This window comes from Arachis stenosperma, chromosome 2 (genome assembly GCF_014773155.1).
Source record: "Arachis stenosperma cultivar V10309 chromosome 2, arast.V10309.gnm1.PFL2, whole genome shotgun sequence".
Classification (NCBI taxonomy): domain Eukaryota; kingdom Viridiplantae; phylum Streptophyta; class Magnoliopsida; order Fabales; family Fabaceae; genus Arachis; species Arachis stenosperma.
In genome coordinates, this window is record NC_080378.1 from 62,674,802 (window position 1) to 62,696,218 (window position 21,417).

General features: G+C 31.4%; 1 protein-coding gene across 1 annotated transcript; it reads left to right on the forward strand.

Moving 5' to 3' along the window:
• The first annotated feature begins 16,013 nt into the window (after positions 1-16,013).
• On the forward strand, positions 16,014-20,811 carry LOC130962934 (flavanone 3-dioxygenase 3). Its single transcript, XM_057889091.1, has 3 exons — positions 16,014-16,268; positions 18,407-18,654; positions 19,968-20,811. The coding sequence occupies exons 1-3, from the start codon at positions 16,014-16,016 to the stop codon at positions 20,572-20,574; spliced, it is 1,110 nt and encodes a 369-aa protein (XP_057745074.1). The 3' UTR covers positions 20,575-20,811.
• The last annotated feature ends 606 nt before the right edge of the window (positions 20,812-21,417 follow it).

The window sequence follows — 21,417 nt, forward strand, 5'->3', positions numbered from 1 at the left end:
ATAAAAGCTCAAACCCTTTATTATCCATGATTTTAAGTAGTGCTCTAGTATGAATGTTGAATTATTATTGTGATTAGATTGTATGGATTATCTTGGCTGGTTTGGAATTGGTTTTGGCGTTGATTTAGTGCGGAGTTAAGTTGTGGATCGAAGTGATAAGAATTAGTGGAGGTTGGTATTGCCAGAGAAGAACTTTTTGGAGGTTGAAACCGCCATCAACGAAGGTATGGGTCTTAATTTCGGATAGACACCATGTAACACTATATGAAAACTTAGGTTAATTGTCTTTAGGATAGGATTGGATTGAAATTGGTTGTTGTTGTGATTAGTTGAATGGATGTATATATGAGTATGCATGGTTTAAATTGTTGTGATGTGTTTGATTATGATGGTTTAAATTATTGCCTATTGAGGCGTTGGTATGAAAATTGGGTTGGAGACCGTGATAGGGTGAGAAAATCTCCTACTTGGTAAGTTGAGGTAAGTGATGGTGTGGTTATGTTGTGATTGATGAATTGATGATGTTGAGTTGGATAATTGATCTAATTTGGTGTGAGATATAATTGGTTGAAGTAATAATTGAATTTAATTTGGTTGTGAACGTTGGATATGAGAGTGTTATGTGTTATTGTTGAGAAAGGATATATATGATAGAATGTGTTAAATGAGTTATAATTAGGTTGATTAAGTTTGAAATGGATAGGGTTGATAAGTGAGTATTTGAAGTGTTTAGAAATGGTATTGGAGTGAATTGTTGATTTGAATCATGAGGAGTTAGTTATATGATGAATTACCAATTTGATTATTGATAGAAAACTTATGAAGTTGGACTGATTATGTTAAAACTTACTTAATTGGGTGTTTGAATGGATATAAGATGATGAATGAGTGTTGAGATGTATAGAAGTGATTTTGGAATGGGTTGAAAATAGATTGAATTGAGTTTTGGTAAAAATTGGCTATTTGGTGAAATTGGTAAAAGCATAATTTTGACCAACTTTAGTGTGTTATAACTTGGTGCTTGGAGCTTGGATTTATGTAAAACTTATCTTAAATTGAAGTTAGTTAAAAGATGAGTGAACTACCAACCTAGCCCTTGTCCATTTCTCAAAATGACAACGCGATCTCTTAAAATAAAAACGATCTACTTCAGTCCGTATCCTTTACTTCCGCGACACAATGCGGTCCCTGTGGGTTTTTTTCCGTCAACTCTAAATGGAAAATGCTGACATGTCAAGTTCAAAAATAAACAGGGACCTAATTGTCTCTAAATTCGAATTGGTTAGGGATTTATTTATCCCTATTCTTTAAATAATATTTTTTAAAATTTGTATTCATTATATTAATATTTTTCAATAAATTATTAAATAATTATGGTATAATAAATACAAACTAATTAATAAATTATTTAAATTAAAAAAAATAATTTATTATAAAACTAAATAAATAATTCTCAAATATAAGTTGTAAATATATATAAATAATAAATATTAAAATTCGGTTAATGCATTAATAATAATAATCCTATGATATACTATTAGTATTATGATCTAGATCATTTTCATAATAAAATAAAAACTAATAAACACATTATTTGATACATAGTAAAATTTTTTTAGTAATAACAAATTTAATTTTTTTATCTCTTTAAACTAAATTAATAATTCTATTTAGTATCTTTACACTAAAATACACTATAAATAGGCTACTAATACTAAATAAAATATATATATATATATATATATATATATATATATATATATATATATTATCGACACCATTTATAAACTTAACAAACTCAAAGTATCAATAATTTTATTAATCTATTAATAATATTTTGAGTAAATATATGTAAATTTAATTAAATTTTATTATACATAAAATTTTATTTAATACATATTATTCTCATATTGATAAATCTTTATCAATATGTAACTTATGAGAATATGTATTATTAATATATTAACAAGAAAAATCTTAATAGCATTAGTGATAGGTGGAAGGATAGAGAATTTCGTAAGAAGAAATGAAATTCTATATTAATGTGTGTGTAATTCCATCACCAAAAGAGTTAGGAAGTAGGTCTTCTGGAGTGAGCAACAACGAAACATGACCTTGCATGAAAAAGATTTTATGTATTAAGAATTATATGTTAAGACTTAAGACGTATTATTGAAAAATGTTATTTTGATACTTTATTTTTGGATTATGACTTTTCAATTATGACTTTTCAATTATGACTTTTGGATCATGTATGAATTAAAAATCATCTTTTGTGTGAGATTCTATCACCAAAAGAGTTAGGAAGTAGGTCTGGAGTGAGAAACAACGAAACATGACCTTGCATGAAAAAGATTTTATGTATTAAGAATTATATGTTAAGACGTATTATTGAAAAATGTTACTTTGATACTTTATTTTTGGATTATGACTTTTCAATTATGACTTTTGGATCATGTATGAATTAAAAATAATCTTATGGTATTTGATTTATGGCTATGCCTTTTGGTTATTACAAGATTTTAAAGTTCGCATTTTGAAAATATCACTTCAAATAGGTGGTTTCAATCTTATTTTAAAAAGTATAAAATTGTTATCATAATTAGATACAAACAGCGGTTAAAAATTACCATATTAAATGAAAACGATGCCATTATATCCTGGAAAAAATGGTGGTTAAAAACCACCATTATAAATAGGAATGATGCCACTATATCTTGGTAAAAACGGCGGTTATTTAAATAATTTAAAAACTGTCGTTTTACGTGAAAATAATCGTGCCTTCTAACCGCCATTTTAATCATAAAAAAATCGCCGTATTATCTAGAATGCCCCCAAAATATCGACTTTTTTTTGGAGGCGCCGTTTTTGATAATAATGGCAGTTGGAACCGTCATCATTTAAAAAAAATCGCTATTTTAACCCCTTTTTTTTTGTAATAATTTTATTCGAAGTATTTTTTAGGATTTATTTTAGAATATATATATATATATATATATATATATATTATAATTCAATTATTTTAGTTGAATTATAGTTAAATTAATTGTACTATTTAATACAAGAAAAAGTGTATTTATCGACGCAAAAAATCGACGGCCATCTCTCTCGTCGATATTTTTGACGGCCTGCTGTCGATATTTTAAAATAAATAATTAAAAATAAAATAATAAAATTAACAGCCTGGTCGTCGATTTTTTGATGATGCATTAAATCTCTTTTAACTATCGTTATATTGTCGACGAAGCGGGGGTTGAAAATACTTTTATATTAAAATCAACAGACATGGTATCTATTTTTATATTTAAAATATCAACAACGTTTCCGTCGATAAATTTGAACGGTCCAAATTGCTTTTTAAAATCAAATAGATTGTGTGGATTTAATGTATAAAATAGACGCTAAAGATGTTGCTTTTTTTCAAAATAAAATCGACATATACACCGTTGATGCGCGAGCATCTTTCTTATCTTTTTCTAGTGAATTTGCATTTAAATTATTAAGTTTAATCAAGAATTAATTATCTTTTAGCCACTGTGCAATTCTGTTTATTTTAGGTAGCATTCAGCTGGATTTGATGGAGTTTCTACAGGACGATAATTAAAGGAGATGACATCGAGGAGCGATGCGTGCGCGTGATTTGGAGCTTTCAATGGCGACGCGTGCCTGACGCGTACGCGTGAAAAGTGAAGTTGCACAGCGACGCGTACGCATGACATGCAGAATAGACCAGCGACGCGTATGCATGACTGACGCGTACGCGTGACATGCGCCACGTGCAGAAAATGCAGAAAACATTGGGGGCGATTTTTGGGCCCCATTTTGGCACTCAGTAAGGCGTAGCTCTCTGCCAAGTTAGGCGCAGATCCAGTGAAGTCAAGTGGTCCCCACGTTACAAGGCGTGTATTATTTAATTGATTCTGATTCAAATTTGAATTTGAAAATAGAAAAAGATATTATCTTAATTTTAGATATTAAATTTTAAATTAATTAGGATTAGTTATAAAAAGGAAAAACTTTTCTTCTTTAGGGGATTCCGGGGGATTCCATTAGGGAATTCTATACCAATTTACATTCCGTATTCTACAGTTTACCTGAATCCTTATTTTCTTTGAGTCATGAGCAACTAAACCTCCACTGTTAAGGTTAGGAGCTCTATCTATTGTATGGATTGATACTATTATTTTTCTATTTTAATTCATGTTTTGATTTATATTTCAATAATTGTTTTTGTTCTTCATTTTATGAATTTGGGTAGAACGGAAGTATGACCCATGTTCTAATTGTATAACTTGGAAAAGCTCTTTACTTGAACAACAGCTTGAAAACATATTATCCTGAATTTCTAATTGTTTGTATTTAACGGGATACGTGATATATAATCTCCTTATTTTTGGATAATTAGGATTCTTGTGGCATATAAACTAGAATTTGATCATCCCCCTCTAATTGGAATTAATTGACCAAGGAATTGGCAGTTGATGAATTTTAGAGGAGACTAGGAAGGTCTAAGGAATTAGGGTCTAATCACAAATAGTTTGCCATGAATTAAATATTGCATGATTAAAATAGTTAATAAGAAAAGTCAATCCAAAAAATAGATAACTCTAAAGCCTTAACTATTTTCTCCCATATTTTATTTTCAACTTAATTACTTGCAGCCTTCTGATATTTTGAAGTCACTTTTTAAACCTTTTGAACATCTCAAAACCATTTTCTGCTTGCCTAACTAAGTAAATCATTTAACCATTGTCGCTTAGTCCATCAATCCTCATGGGATCGACCCTCACTCACCTGAGGTATTACTTGGTACGACCTGGTGCACTTGTCGGATAGTTTGTGGGTTATAAATTACCGCACCAAGTTTTTGGCGCCGTTGCCGGGGATTGACTGTGATTAACAACTATTAGTTGTTTGATTGCTTAGATTAGGCATTTTAGTTTTAATTTTATTTAAATTTTATTTAAAAAAATTCAAAAAAAAATTTAAATAAATAAATAGCACCAATATTTTTCTTAATTTCTGAAATTAAGTTTGGTGTTTCCTAGTTAGTTTTATTTTAATTCTTAGAATTCTGTTCTTTCTTCTTTGCTTTCCTGTTTACCACATGGTGCGTTTAATCCTTTTTGGTGTTTTGTGCTAAGGAAAAATAATGGAGAGAGATCACATGGGTTACTACTCACACCCAAGTAGTGATTCATATTATGGTGGATGGAGGAACTATCCAAATTTTGGTTGGCAAAGTCAAAACCAAAGAAACTTCAATGCTGCATGTTCCAACTATCTAGAACCACCACCTCTATATTCATATCAAGAACCACCATCTCCATATTCATACCAAGAACTACCACCTCTCTATCCATATCGAGAACCATCATCCTTTTACCCATATCAAGAGCCACCATCTCCCTATTCATACCAAGAACTATCCTCTTTTTACATTTATCAAGAACCATCATCTCTTTCTTATGCATATCAAGAGCCACCATCTCCTTATTCATCTCAAATACCATCAGATCTTGAGCTTTTCATGAAAGAATTCCTACATGATATAAAGACAAGTGTAAAAAATATAGAGAAATATGTGCAGACGATGATCAAGAACCAAGAAGAGGAACAAGCAAATTCCTTCCCAAGAGATATAATGCAAGATCCTATGGAAGAAAGTAAGGAAACCAATCAAAGGAGTTTATACTCCAGTGAATTAGAGAACTTTTCACCCTCACATATGGAAGAAAAGGAAGATGCACAACCTCCCATGCCCTTAGTAAGCAATGAAAAAGAGATTGAATTAGAAGAAAGCTACCAAGAGCAAGAGGTTAAAGTTGAGGAAGCTTGCAAAGAGGTAGAAGAATTCAAAGAAGAACACAAGGGAGTGGAGCTTGCAAACCTCTTCCAAAGTCATCACCATCCAATACAACATTCAAGTGGGTAAAATTCATATCCTTAACCTTTACTTTCCTACTTGAATATGGTCTACTGGAGACGAATGGTCAACTAAGAGCTCTTTGTGGCATTAAGAGTAAGAGGAAGATGGTTAGTGGCAAGAGTTGTCAAGCAAGGTTCAATATGGTTGCATGCTCCAAATTGAAGTGTAAAGATTGGTGTAGAGCTCAATTGAATGGGTCTAGAAGGTTGTTTGGATGTCTCTGTGAGAATTCACATTACTTGCCACCCGGTGGAAACAATGGGGATCCATAAGAAGACATGTGTAAAAGCAAGGTTTGGGACCCTGGAATTCATTTCCACAATCAAAACTCTTGGGGCCTTCTCACTTGCTTCAACTTGCTCGAAGGCGTTATGCGCCTAGCTTGGAATCCCGGTGGCAATTGGAATTACAAACGTTGGTGGAGATTCCTGGATCAGTACAAGCACAAGCCACCATGACAAGGAGCTCACCACATGTCCAACTTAAGGACTTTAACTAAAAGTGCTAGGTGGGAGACAACCCACCGTGGTATGATCGCTCCTTTTTATTCTTAGTTGTTTTTCGTAGTAGTAGTTTTCTTACTAATTTGATTTTTATTGAGTTTTCACTATTTTTTTGATCATGCAGCTATTTTTTAATAGGAACCGGACACTTCAAAAAAAATGAGCACACGACGCGCAAGCATCGCTGACGCGTACGCGTCATATGTATGTGCGTGAAAAATAAAAGTGAACAGAGAGTTGTGCGGGATTGGCAAAGGAAGTGTGCCTTGCGCACAAATTTGATCACGTGTACGCGTCCATGATGCGTGCGTGTCAATTACAATTTTGGCACTCCACGCGTACGCGTCAAGCACGCACACGTGTGGATGAGTAAAATCAGCGTAAAAGGTGTTTGGCCAAAGAGTTATGCTGGTATGGGGCTGGAATTATGCTGGGCGCACAAGCCCCACCACGCAGACGCGTCCCCGACGCGTACGCGTCCCCGACGCGTACGCATCGCTTGAGGTTTGTGCGATCCACGTATATGTGTGCCTCACGCGTACGCGTCGCATGCGACGCCCAATTTAACCACCTCAGCGCCTGATTTCAAATCATCCCCCTCCTAAATCCTAACTCTCTCTTATTCTTTTATCTTTTTATCCTTCTTTCATCATATTGATTGCTTTTATATCCCTCTCTGTTTGCAGTTCTTCTTTGCTTGAGGACAAGCAAACCTTTTAAGTTTGGTGTTGACGCTTCGCTTATGGCTTTTCTGTCTAGCACCAAAGGGAGAAGAATATTTTTCATGAAGGAATGAGATGACCACCAGCATAACTAAGGTGGTTAAGTTCCTTTCATTCTATTTCTCTTCCATTCTTATTGTGTTATCGTCTATTTTCTGTTGCTTTGATTGCTTGCATGATCTTTAGTACTTTTAGTAAAAAAAAAAATTTCATGTATTGCTCACTAAAATTTGAATTCAAAAGAAAAAGAAGTGATGTATTGCATGAGAAATTGAGTTATATTTAAGAGTAGTCTTATTTACTTAATTGTGGTGGTATTATTTGTGATTTTGAATGCATGACATGAACAGTGCATATTTGAATTTGAATCAAAGAATGTTGATGTATAAGGAACAAGAATTTAGAGAATTATTATGACTTCTCTGAAATAAATAAAAACTTAATTCTTGAAGCAAAAGAAACAACAAAAAAAAGAGAAAAAAAGAGAAAAAAAGAAACTATAAAAGCAAAGTCAAAGAGTTGTTTTGCTATTCATATGCTTGTGGTGTGATTGTGTCAAGTAATCCTTGAGACAGAACACTTAGAGTCGAGACCAAGTGCATTTAACCGAGTATGCCAAAGGCTTTGAGCACCACTGTCTGGGAGTAACTGAAAGAAAAATCAGAACTTAAAGGAAGTTCCCCAGTTAAGTGCTTGTGGTGTTTCTGTGTCAAGTAACCCTTGAGACAAAACATTTAAAGTCACGGTTAGGCTCAAGGTGCAAAGCACTAAAGAAAAATAAATTAAAGAAAATCATGTTGTGTTTAAAGATTAAATTGGAGTATAAAGATCAGAGAATTCATAATATGATCCGAATTCTAATTCCGACTAACACTGACGTTCCTCTGATTCAAAGGAGAGTGAGATGCCAAAACTGTTCAAAATTACAATGAATAAACCCCATTTTAAGAAGAGACATGAGCTTAATCAAACTCTCATTCTCATGCAAATTCACATCCTAAGCCAATGTTAGTTTTGGTTGCTTGAGGACAAGCAACAATTCAAGTTTAGTGTTGTGATGCATGAGCATCTTTCTTATCTTTTCCTAGTGAATTTGTATTTAAATTGTTAAGTTTAATCAAGAATCAATTGTCTTTTAGCCACTATGGATGCTACTTTGAGTCTTGTGCAATTCTGTTTATTTTAGGTAGCATTCAGCTGGATTTGATGGAGTTTCTGCAGCACAAGAATTAAAGGAGATGACATCGAGGAGCGACGCGTGCGCATGATTTGGAGCTTTCCTTGGCGACGCGTGCGCGTGCCTGACGCGTACGCGTGAAAAGCGAAGTTGCACAGCGATGCGTACGCGTACCTAACACGTACGCGTGACACACAGAATAGATCAGCGACCCGTACGCGTGACTGACGCGTACGCGTGATATGCGCCACGTGCAGAACATGCAGAAAATGCTGGGGGCAATTTCTGGGCCCCATTTTGGCACTCAAGTAAGGGGCAGCTCTCTGCCAAGTTAGGCACAGATCCAGTGAAGCCAAGTGGTCTCCACGTTACAAGGCGTGGATTATTTAATTGATTCTGATTCAAATTTGAATTTGAAAATAGGAAAAGATATTATCTTAATTTTAGATATTAGATTTTAAATAAATTAGGATTAGTTATAAAAAGGAAAAACTTTTCTTCTTTAGGGGATTCCGGGGGATTCCATTAGGGAATTCTATACCAATTTACATTCCGTATTCTACAGTTTACCTGAATCCTTATTTTCTCTGAGTCATGAGCAACTAAACCTCCACTGTTAATGTTAGGAGCTCTATCTATTGTATGGATTGATACTATTATTTTTTTATTTTAATTCATGTTTTGATTTATATTTCAATAATTATTTTCGTTCTTTATTTTATGAATTTGGGTGGAACGAAAGTATGACCCATGTTCTAATTGAGTTCTTGTATAACTTGGAAAAGTTCTTTACTTGAACAACAACTTGAAAATATATCATCCTGAATTTCTACTTGTTTGTATTTAACGGGATACGTGACATATAATCCCCTTATTTTTGGATAATTAGGATTCTTGTGGCATATAAACTGGAATTTGATCATCACCCTCTAATTGAAATTGATTGACCAAGGAATTGGCAGTTAATGAATTTTAGAGGAGACTAGGAAGGTTTAAGAAATTAGGGTCTAGTCACAAATAGTTTGCCATGAATTAAATCTTGCATGATTAAAATAGTTAATAAGAAAAGTCAATCCAGAAAATAGATAACTCTGAAGTCTTAACTGTTTTCTCCCATATTTTATTTTCAACTTAATTACTTGCTATCTTCTGATATTTTGAAGTCACTTTTTAAACCTTTTAAACATCTCAAAACCATTTTCTGCTTGCCTAATGATGAGCGGATAATTTATACGTTTTTTGGCATTGTTTTTAGGTAATTTTTAGTATGATTTAGTTACTTTTTTGTATATTTTTATTAGTTTTTAAGCAAAATTCACATTTCTAGACTTTACTATGAGTTTGTGTGTTATTCTGTGATTTCAGCTATTTTCTGGCTGAAATTGAGGGACCTGAGCAAAAATCTAATTCAGATGCTGAAAAAAGGACTGCAGATGCTGTTGGATTCTGACCTCCCTGCACTCAAAATAGATTTTCTGGAGCTACAAAACTCCAATTGGCACTCTTTCAATTGCGTTGGAAAGTAGACATCCAGGGCTTTTCAGTAATATGTAATAGTCCATACTTTGCTCGATTTTTGACGACGCAATCTGGCGTTCAAATGCCAACTTCCTGCCCTATTCTGGCGTTAAACGCCAGAAACAGGATACAAGCTGGAGTTAAACGCTCAAACTGGCATAAAAGCTGGCGTTTAACTCCAAGAAAAGTCTCTACACATGAAAGCTTCAATTCTCAGCCCAAGGACACACCAAGTGGGCCCGGAAGTGGATTTCTGCATCATTTACTTATTTCTGTAAACCCTAGTAACTAGTCTAGTATAAATAGGACCTTTTACTATTGTATTTTTATCTTTGGAATGTTTAGTCCTTAGACTTGGAGGCTGGCCATTCGGCCATGCCTAGACTATTTTTACTTATGTATTTTCAACGGTGGAGTTTCTACACCTCATATATTAAGGTGTGGAGCTCTGCTGTCCCTTGAGTATTAATGTAATTACTACTATTTTCTATTCAATTCAAGTTTATTCCTATTCTAAGATGTTCACTCGCACTTCAACCTGATGAATGTGATGATCCGTGACACTCATCACCATTCTCAATTTATGAACGCGTGCCTGACAACCACTTCCGTTCTACCTACGAAAGCTAGAGTGTGTATCTCTTGGGTTTCTAATCAACGATGTGTTGATTCACATCGTTTTCCCTCTGATAATGGGGCATCTGAATATGAGATTAGAACCTTCGTGGTATAGGCTAGAAACATTTGGCAGCATTCCTGAGATCCAGAAAGTCTAAACCTTGTCTGTGATATTTCGAGTAGGATCTGGGAAGGGATGGCTGTGACGATCTTCAAACTCGCGACTGTGGGGCGTAGTGACAGACGCAAAAAGGATAATTGGATCTTATTCTGACACGATCGAGAACCAACAGCTGATTAGCCATGCGGTAGCTGTGCCTGGTATTTTTCATCCGAGACGAGAAATCTGAAAGTTGATTAGCCGTACAAAAACCGTAGAGGACCATTTTCATTGAGAGGACGGGAGGTAGCCATTGACAACGGTGATTCCCAACATACAGCTTGCCATGGAAAGGAGTATGAATCATTGAATGAAGATAGTAGGAGAGCAGAGATTCAGAAGGAATAATGCATCTCCATACGCTTATCTGAAATTCCCACTAATGAATTACATAAGTATCTCTATCTTTATTTTATGTTTATTTATCTTTTAATTATCAAAGCTTCATAACCATTTGAATCTGTCTGACAGAGATTTACAAGATGACCATAGCTTGCTTCAAGCCGACAATCTCCATGGGATTGACCCTTACTCACGTAAGGTATTACTTGGACGACCCAGTGCACTTGCTGGTTAGTTGTGCAGAATTATGAGAAAAGTTTTGAGATTACGATCGCGTGTACCAAGTTTTTGGTGCCGTTGTCAGAGATCACAATTTCGTGCACCACCTAACTAAGTAAATCATTTAACCATTGTTGCTTAGTCCATCAATCCTCGTGGGATCGACCCTCACTCACCTGAGGTATTACTTAGTACGACCTGATACACTTGCCGGATAGTTTGTGGGTTATAAATTAACCGTCAATTTTTATTGCTAAAAACACCAGCCCGCACCCACTTCCTGCTCCAAGTTCAGAAACACAATTTTATCCTTTTCTTTTCTTTTTTGCATTCCACTTCTTTTCTGCATTCAGAAACACAATTTCAACTCACTTCACGGTTGTGCCGTCATCACTCCGTTTGCTTGCGCCGCCACTGTCGTTCCTCTTGCACGTGCCGTCGCTCCGTTGCTGACGTGCCGCCGTTGCTCATTCTCTCTGTTGCCGTCATCGCTCCTCCTACTTTGGCCCTTCTCCACTCTCTCTCAATTGAGCTCACAAGAACCAGGTATCATTTTTTGACTGTTACTGAACTCTTTTCAAAGCCAACTTCAGTTTCATTTGGAAATCTCCAATTTCAGGTGTAAACCATGACCTAATTGTAATATCCTATTTTCTAAATCTAGAAATTCTGGTCATGTTTATTCTGGTCATAATTTGCTGCTTCATGAATTCTTAATATATTATTTTTCTACTAATATTCTTTCTCTGCTTAATTAAAATGATTTTGGTACATATTTTATTCTCTCCTTCTGTATTGATTTTTGGTTAGGAATTTTGCTTTTGTTCTGATTTGGATTTTGCTTTTGCTATGATAATTGATATCACTTCACAAACAAAGAACACGTCACTTCTTCAAGTGGCAATGTTTATCTCAACAATTCTGTGGAACTGTGAAAGCTAAAGCTGCTTCATCAATAAGGTAACTCTTCAATTTTTTTTTTCATTTTAGTTTCAAATTTCAATTCTTTCTCTTTCTATTTTGTCTTAAGATCACAACTACTCTTCTTAATACTCCAGAAATAATTCTTCTCTCTTATTGTTATATTTTCTTTTTAGTATAATTTATTTATTTTCTTTATAAAATAGCAAAAAACAAAAATTTTCTCTAAAGTTGAATTTTAATAAAGTCTTTCAAACTAACAATCTATTTCAAATGAGTACAAAGATCTCGTTTTATCCCATCTGAATTGAACTGTTTTTTAATTAGCGTTTATTTGAGCTTATTCGAAGAATTTTTAACTAAACCTCCATATAAATCGATCCTAAAATAACAAACTAAAAAGCCTTTGATATGTTCCACCTATCTATATATAGAGAAACTTGACTCTTCTAAAATGAGAAAGACTATGATGTTAATATTGTTCAACAGATAATTGCTAAAATGACCAATGGAGGAGTGGATCATTCTGTTGGATGTACTGACAGTATCTAGGCTATGATCTCAGCATTTCTAGTTTTGTTCTAATCCCGCCACTTCCATTTCTTGGATTCTATTCGCAAGGTTGGCGCCATTCCTTCCCTTTCTTTCTTTTTCTTTCGTTTCATCCGTTGTTATTGTTGTTGTTATTTTCTGAAGTGATTTTGAATTTTTGATATACTTGCTGCTTTGGTTCCGAAAAAAACCGTGACTATTTTGAGGAGTATTTTTTTTTGCATCTGAAATTAAGTTAGCTCCTTTTCTGATTGTTGAATGCTACTAACTATGTTCTTAGATTCTTAAATTAAGTTAGCCCCCTTTTTTTGAAAGAGTATCCATTATATTTCTAGCTAATTGGATAACAGAATGAAGAAGAAGAAGAGAAGTGTGTTTGGAAAATCATTTTCATATGACTCTGTTGTTTGTTGTGTCATTTATGATGCATATAACCTTTAGTATCATCAACAATAGCAATAGGAATAGGAATATAGGATCTGTGTTCTAGGTTCTCTTGTTATTATTTAAAGGGAGATAAAAATAAGAGGCTTGGTGCAATTGTGATAGTGCTACCTACTATTACCATTTTTTATTAGCATGGGAAGAAAAGCTGCTACTACTTGTTCCTCTTCTTCTAACATTTTTTCAACTGCTTCTTTGAATTTGATGCTTGCACTCAGCGCTTATGAAGAATGTGGTGGAAGCCTGTTTGTGAAGGTGTACATGGAAGACATTGGGAGTGGATCCTCTCCAGTGAAAAAGAAACTGGATGGTGTCCAGTGTTTGATCTCACCCTTTATTGTTCTCTCTCCTATTTAATTTTGGTCCCACTCATAGAATCAAAGGTGAGAGATCACATTTTATTCTCTCAAGTGTTAAAAAAAATGAAGAGGATCCATTTCCGAAGACATTCCAATAGGGAGGAAACTCAACATATTAGTACATAGAAGCTACCATGAGTTTGTTAAGAGACTTGAGAACATGTTCGATACCACCATTCTCTGGGTACAGAGATGGATGAAATTGTAGTTCAACCTGGTGAGAGATGCCATGTCCTCACTTATAAAGATGAAGAAGGAGATCTTGTTATGGTTAGGGATGTTCCTTGGGAGTAAGTCATTATCATCATCTAAATTCTCTTCTTTCTTTTTTTTAATGAAACTAATTGATATTATATATTGATGTTGGTGTAAGATGTTTGTTTCCACTGTAAAGATATTGAAGATCACAAGGATAGACACATTCACTACCTCTTGATAATGCAGATCTCTATATGTTTTGGATTAATTAGGTAGCTTCAGAGACACCATGAAGTTTTCAATTTTGTTCTTAGTACTACTACTAGTGTAGTCTTAATTACAAGTGTTGAATCATCAAAACTATGCACAAAGTTAAGTCCTCAATTATATATACTACATGCATAGCTTGCTCACTAGTCACTACTTTCTTCTTTCCTTCAACAACATGTAAATTAATTAATTAATTCATTCCTGTTGTACTTTCATTCCTAATTAGTGTATGTCACAGCTTTTTTTATTAATTAGCTTTTCACAAAGGCAAAAGATAGATTGACATATATACATAACAAATATTAACTGGAAATAAGGAAAGGTTATATTGGCAAAATAATATTTAGTATAAATTTTATTTTTATATTTAAAAGTTTATTTGTCTTGTTATCTAATATTCTGTATAAATTTTATTTATATATTTAAAAGTTTATTTGTATTAATTGTTTACTATTTTTTAAATAAAAAAATAATTAAAACATATAACTATTAAAATCGACGAAAAAGTTGTCGCTTTTTAAATTTAAAATAGAAAAAAAAACAAAATATAGACAAAGAATTTGTCGGTATCTAAATTAATAAATCGACGGCAATTGTGTCGATTTTATTGAATCAAATATCGAGTTGTCGATTTTATTAAGCATATTATAGATGAAACTGTTGTCGATTTTATTAAGCATATTATAGACAAAACTATTGTCGATTTAATTGAATCAAATATCGACAGAAATGACGTCGATTTTATATAATAATATTGACGGTCGATTTTATTACATTATTATCGACGGCAAGGCAAGCCGTCGATTTTATTAGAATTTTGAAAAATCAACCAGTTTAATAGCGACCACCTCCGCTGTTCATTTTGCCGTCGAAATTTAATATTATCGATGGTTTACCCGTAGATTTTAACTATGTTTCTTGTAGTGATTTAACCTGTAAATGAATAACTAAAACAGGTTAATGGGCTAAAAAATTTATATATGGAAGTAGGAAGAGTGACATATCTTAACATTGTAATTTTTTGTGTTTTTTAAAACTATGAGAGGGACACAAATCAGTCCTTTCAATTTGTGTTTAAAAAATTTTTAAAATTTGGGGTACACAAATCGGACTCACCTATTTGCTTTTTTTATTTGAGGTACACAAATTGGACTTACCGAATTGGACGGACGGTCCAATTTGTGTACTCTAAATTTTTTTAATTTTTTAAACACAAATCGGACGACGGTCTAATTTGTGTACTCTAAATTTTTTTAATTTTTTAAACACAAATCGGACGGTCCGATTTCTGTACTCCTTTAAAATCGGACAGTGTGACTCGTACTCCGTAAATTAAATCATTTCACATTTTAAAAAAATATCATAATAGATCACAATTCAAAAAACATCATTATTAATTTAATATTAAAAATAAAAATGTGCAGGTTAATAACTAACTCCGTTTTCCAATGTTGATAAATTGTAAAGAAGAAAAAAAGTACACAAAATTTCATGTTAAAGTACATTGTTATGTACGTATCTGTACTAAATCTGGCCACATTCAAATATCTCTCCACCTCTACGTATTCATATATCAAGTATCTCAAATCCACCATACTAAAACAAAACATATATCTTATACAAGACAAGAATCAGCGGCAAAACAACAAAAACCACGTCTATTGTTTCAAGTTGATTCAGACCAATTTTGTCTCTTTCCTGGGTCCAAGTAGTATAATAATATAAAAAACGGTACCACATGCATATATCTCAACAAAAAAGCTAACACGGCAGAACATGAAAGTTGTCTTGTTTAAAAATTGTATAATTAATCTTATCAAAGAAAAAAGACCAGATGCATATATATATATAAATTCTTGTAGTAACCGGAATTCATGAATGAAATATGTGTTTTATATTATTGTTACAGTACAATTTGACGCTTTTAAATTTTGCAAATACGACAGTCCCAATTCAAAGCATTAATTAGTAACGTAATAACTTAGCTACCAAGCACTATGGCTATAAAAGCATAAATTCTGTTGCACATTATATTCATCGTGATTTTGAACTTGAATAAACATACAATCCGTAAGAAAAAAATGGATCATGATAAGGAGGAGAAATCAAGCTCATTATTCTCAACGGGAAATAGTGCTCAAGAGATGGGTTTCACTTATGTTCCACAACGTTACGTGGTTCCAACTTTGCAAAGGCCCAGTTTGGCACCAAAAGATGCTAACGTTGCTGTTATTGACATAGCTGCACTCAGGAATAATAATGGCTTGTCAGCAGAAAATAGGTTTCGTGTAATTCAAGAAATTAGCGACGCTTGTCGTAGCTTGGGCTTCTTTCAAGTAAGTTAGTTAATTTTGTAAATGTTGAAATTAAATTAGATTTTGTCACATGGTTTCTTTCAAATTTCGAACTCAAGATATAATTTTTAAATATCTTAAATATCTTATGTATATATTAAAAATTAACTATTAAATTAGTTATTATATATTTATGTATAATAAATATATAATTAAATTTATTTTTAATATATTTATATTTTAATATGTATTTTAAATTAATATTTAATTTAATCTTTAAATTTACGTGTGAATTTTAATTTAATTTTTAAAATTTTAATTATTTTTATTTAGTCCCTAAATTTTTTAAATATGACTTATATTAGTCTCAGAAATAATTTTCGACACATAAATATTAATGGAGTACTAAGGTCAGATAATATGCATGTTAGAACTTGTAAAACTATGCTATTTTAAATTTGACGCTCAAATAATTTAAAAAGAAGGTCAAATTATTTGTTTTGGGAGAAAAAATTTTAATAACTTAAAATGTTTTTATGCTATTTGAGTGTCAAAACAAATACCTAACAAATACCATGTTGTTTTATAGAGTTTAACGAGATATTTAACTATTCACATTAACATTTTGTTAATATCTAAAATGATCTTAGAGACTAACATAAATTATATGGTAAAATTTAAAAAATAAATAGAAACAATTAAAATCGTAAGGATTAGATTAAATTTTACCTATCAAGATTAAATTAAATATTATTTTTATATATTTTATTTTAATAATTAATTTTAATAGTTAATTTTAATTTAGACACATCTAACGTTTTAAGTATATTATTTTTATATTGAAAAAGTATGAGGAGTCAATGAAATATTTATACAATATGTATAATATAGATTCATAGAGTATTAGAGATATAATTATTAGTGCTACCTTTTTTCATCAGCTGAAGTTTTTAGAATGAGTGGTATCATAATATGATATTAGAATGTTAAATTCAAAAAGTTAAAAGTTTAATGTTTGGTGAATTCTAAAATCAGTTTAAGCTTTTTAGAATCCTTTTATATTATATGCATATGCTCCAAACTACCTTGTCGTCGTAATACTAACGGTATTAAACATGTGTTTCATGGAAGTTTAATTTATAAATATTTCTAAACACTTTGGTTATGTTTTTCTCAATTTCTCTGTTATAATAAAGTTCTATTCTATCTTTTAAAATTTTACATCCCCAATTTTATATCAAACTGAATTAATATATTTAACCAATAATATTGATGCCGGTAAATTTTTTTTTTTCAGAAAGATATCCAACGTCTTCATGATTCGGTGTTGGTTTTTCATGAATCTAATTAGAAGTTAACTGTTTTCAGCCAATTTTTTAATTCTAAATTTAAATTATATTTTAAATTCTAACACTAAATTGTATATTTTTCAAAAATAAATATTAAAATTATAATTTGAATAAAAAGTTTAATTAATATTAACTACTTAATATATTTCAGTATAGAATTTTCGTAAGCAATAAATTTATTAGTTCTCAAAAAAAATTTTCATTCGATTTATTTTGGTTCAACTATTTAATAAATTAAATAGGATAATAATAACAAATTTGAGAAAGAAGTCATGACTTCAACTCTTGGAGTTAATAAAATAAATTTTTATAATTATATACGATGAAGGATATTTTGAAAAAAAAATTGCATACTTAATCTTTTTATTATTTATATTATATATACTAGTATATCAATAAATATATTATTTCATATTAATCTATCTTTTCAAATATGTATAATAATAGAAAATATCAAGTTAGTTAAGATGGTAAATACTTAATATTTATTTAACGAAACGCACGGTTTTAGAAATATATTTTTCATATATATATTAAAAGATATTTTAGAAAAGAAAATTAAAGTAGTACACCATTTCTCTGTCCTATAATAATAATAATAATAATAATAATAATAATAATAATAATAATAATAATAATAATAATAATAATAATGACCTAAATCAATATTGACCTAAATCCCAACAAAACGTCACAAAATTGAAAATTATCATTATTATCATTAATTTGGAAAAAAGATTAATTTTTTTCTCTAGGTTTAGTTTCATAATTAATAACTTTAATTTGTTGTAATAGATTTGCTTACACGGTTGAGTTTGGAAACTGATTCAGATTGTAAACCACGGAATAAGTGAGTCAGTGTTGGAGGGAGCAATATCCGTAGCATCGAAGTTTTTCGATTTGCCGACAAAGGAAAAGTTAAAATTGGGTTCAAGTGATGTGCGCAAGCCAGTGAGGTACGCAACAAGCTTGAAAGATGGGGTTGATAAGCATCAATTTTGGAGGGTTTTTCTAAAACACTATGCTCATCCCTTGAACGATTGGATTCACATGTGGCCTGATAATCCACCAGACTACAGGTATTTTCGTTTAAAAAAATCCATTTCTATGTGATGCTTTCATATTATTTATGCATATCTTTTCTTTAAAATTAGAAATTTCAACTAAAAATATCGGAAATTGAAAAAAAAAACTACTGAAAACTTTAATTTGCGTCAAAATTTCATTTAATGGATTCGTGTAAGTCTGGTCCCTTTTAAATTTATTCGAATAAAAAAGTCTTAAATATACGTACCTTTTTAACCATACATAATTATCTTCATTCCTATTATTTTATTCATTTGTGGCATTCATCCAACTTCAACGGTGCTGTGTACGTGAACTACAAATTCATGTTTTTAGGTAGTATGTACAATATATATCGCCCCACATACGCTGTATGATCTAAACTAGTCATTGCAACTATATGACATCTCTTAACTTTTTCTTTTTGTATTTTTATAAGTCATGAGTTGGAGTTGCTTCAATGTTCCTCTCTCATTCTTCTGTCGGTTCGGTTCCACATGTCTCAACATCAACAATGCATGTGCATGCAGGATAAGTTTTATCATCTTAGCTAATAAAAAAATCATTTAAACTTAACACCAATATTAATTTTATTCATTCTTTACTATATTGCTAGTGCAGTTAGGAAATTTATAAGGAAAAACTAATAATACTTAATTATCAAATAGCATAAATTTTAGCTGAGTAATTTTAAATTTTGAATATTTAATTTTTCAATTTTCGAATGTCCAAACTTTTTGTTATTTTCCTAAAATAATTATATATATATATATATATATATATATATATATATATATATATATATATATATATATCAAGCAAGTTTACTATTTAAAAGCGAAATTAAATTTTCTCATAGTATTTCTTAAATATATTTTTATTTTATGTTTTACTTTTTTTACTCACGGAGAACAACCAATTTGTTTGTAAACAAAAATTGGTCGACAAAAAAGAAAAATTTCGTGGATAAATTTATTGGTAATTTGTTATTTTTTATAGTAGTCAGTACTTATTTTATTGTCGGACAATAAACAACCTACACGTAATTGGATCTAGTATATATATATATATATATATATATATATATATATATATATATATATATATATTAGAAGAATAAAACTTAGATATGTTTATTATCCTTGTAGAAAAGCTACGTTGATTTTAATATAGTAAAATTAGAAATATTTAATTTAATTTTTATTATTAATTAATTCTATTGTGTAATGACATAATAAGGTAAAATATTTGTATGTAAGGAATTCAAATTAGTATTTTATAGTTAGAATTTGATTTGTAAAAAATAAAAGTTTGGAGATTATTTTAGGGAAAAGATGGGGAGATATTGTGAAGAAATAAAGAAAGTGAGCCTAGAGGTGATGGAAGCAATCCTAGAAAGTCTAAAATTGAAGGCATCAACAACACCGGCTCTAACAAAAAAACTTGAAGATGGGATGCAAGTGATGGCAGTGAACTGCTACCCACCATGTCCAGAGCCAGCTATGGCCTTAGGCCTTCCACCACACTCTGACTACAGCTGCCTCACCATCGTGTACCAAAACTGCCAAGGCCTTGAGATAATGGATTCTACTACGTGTTCTTGGAAGTTAGTTCCACATGTTCCTTATGCACTTCAAGTTCATATCGGTGATCACTTTGAGGTGCTAAGCAATGGTTTGTTCAAGAGTGTTGTCCATAGAGCTACTCTTCACAGGGACAGGACAAGGTTCTCCATTGTTAGCTTGTTTAGTTTGGGAATGGATGATAAGATGGGGGTTGCTGCAGAGCTTATTGATGATGATCATGATGATCATGAGCATCCAAAGAAGTACAGGGAAAGCAGCTTTAGAGATTTTCTTGATTTTCTTGCGTCTAATGACATCGCTCAAGGGAAGAACTTCATTGATACGCTGAAGATCGAAAAGAATAATTAGCTGCTGGGTTTGTTGGTGAGTCTGGGTTAACGTAAGGAGGAATAGAAAGGGAACCCAAAAATTTTGCTTTACAATTCGATTTGTCTTCAAGACAATTGGATTTGTGTTTCATTTCTATCTACTTGTTGTCTTAGCTAATATGAGAAGATTCATCTATTGTTGGTTTAGCTTGTCTCAAATTTGGAAACAGAGTCTTTGTAGTTGGTCCTACTAAACAATAGATTAGATGTGCTGAAGTCTTACTTTACTTTGAGTAACTGATCATAATCCATTGAGAATTTCTTTTTTATACTTTTAAAGCATTCTTTACAAAACTCAACCCATGATAAGGAGAAAAAAGAGATATTTTCATAAACTATTAATCCATCTTCTTTTACCTTGCATAATCATAGATTAATAGTGAGATTTAACAACTAGGGCGGAGCTTATAAAATACGGAAACTTCACTGAGTTGTCATATTTGCGTATTGAACACAACACTCATTGACACTTATTTGATATATGTGTTTGTTGTGTCTAACCGTGTCTTAATAACTAATAAAAAATAAAAAATTTTTCTCTTGACATACTTGAACGCACCTAAATACCATCATGTGTCAACATATTTAATCTTATTCTTAATATGTGTTATATATTATTATTTATGAAAACAAAAATTATTTTAAATATTTTATATAATTAAAATAAAATATTAAAAATAATTTATATTTTAATATTAATAAAATGTAAAAATATCGTTACGATCTATCTAAAAAATACTTTATATTTTATATATATGCATATCTTATAAAATTTGAAAATTCGTGTATTAACATATCTTGTATCATTTTGTGTCCAATATTT

Excerpts from the sequence above, each read along its gene's own strand:
- LOC130962934 (XM_057889091.1), top strand. The coding sequence starts at position 16,014 with ATGGATCATGATAAGGAGGAGAAATCAAGCTCATTATTCTCAACGGGA. Across the intron at positions 16,269-18,406 it reads GTAGCTTGGGCTTCTTTCAA|ATTGTAAACCACGGAATAAG; the intron begins GTAAGTTAGTTA and ends AAACTGATTCAG. Across the intron at positions 18,655-19,967 it reads GATAATCCACCAGACTACAG|GGAAAAGATGGGGAGATATT; the intron begins GTATTTTCGTTT and ends AGATTATTTTAG.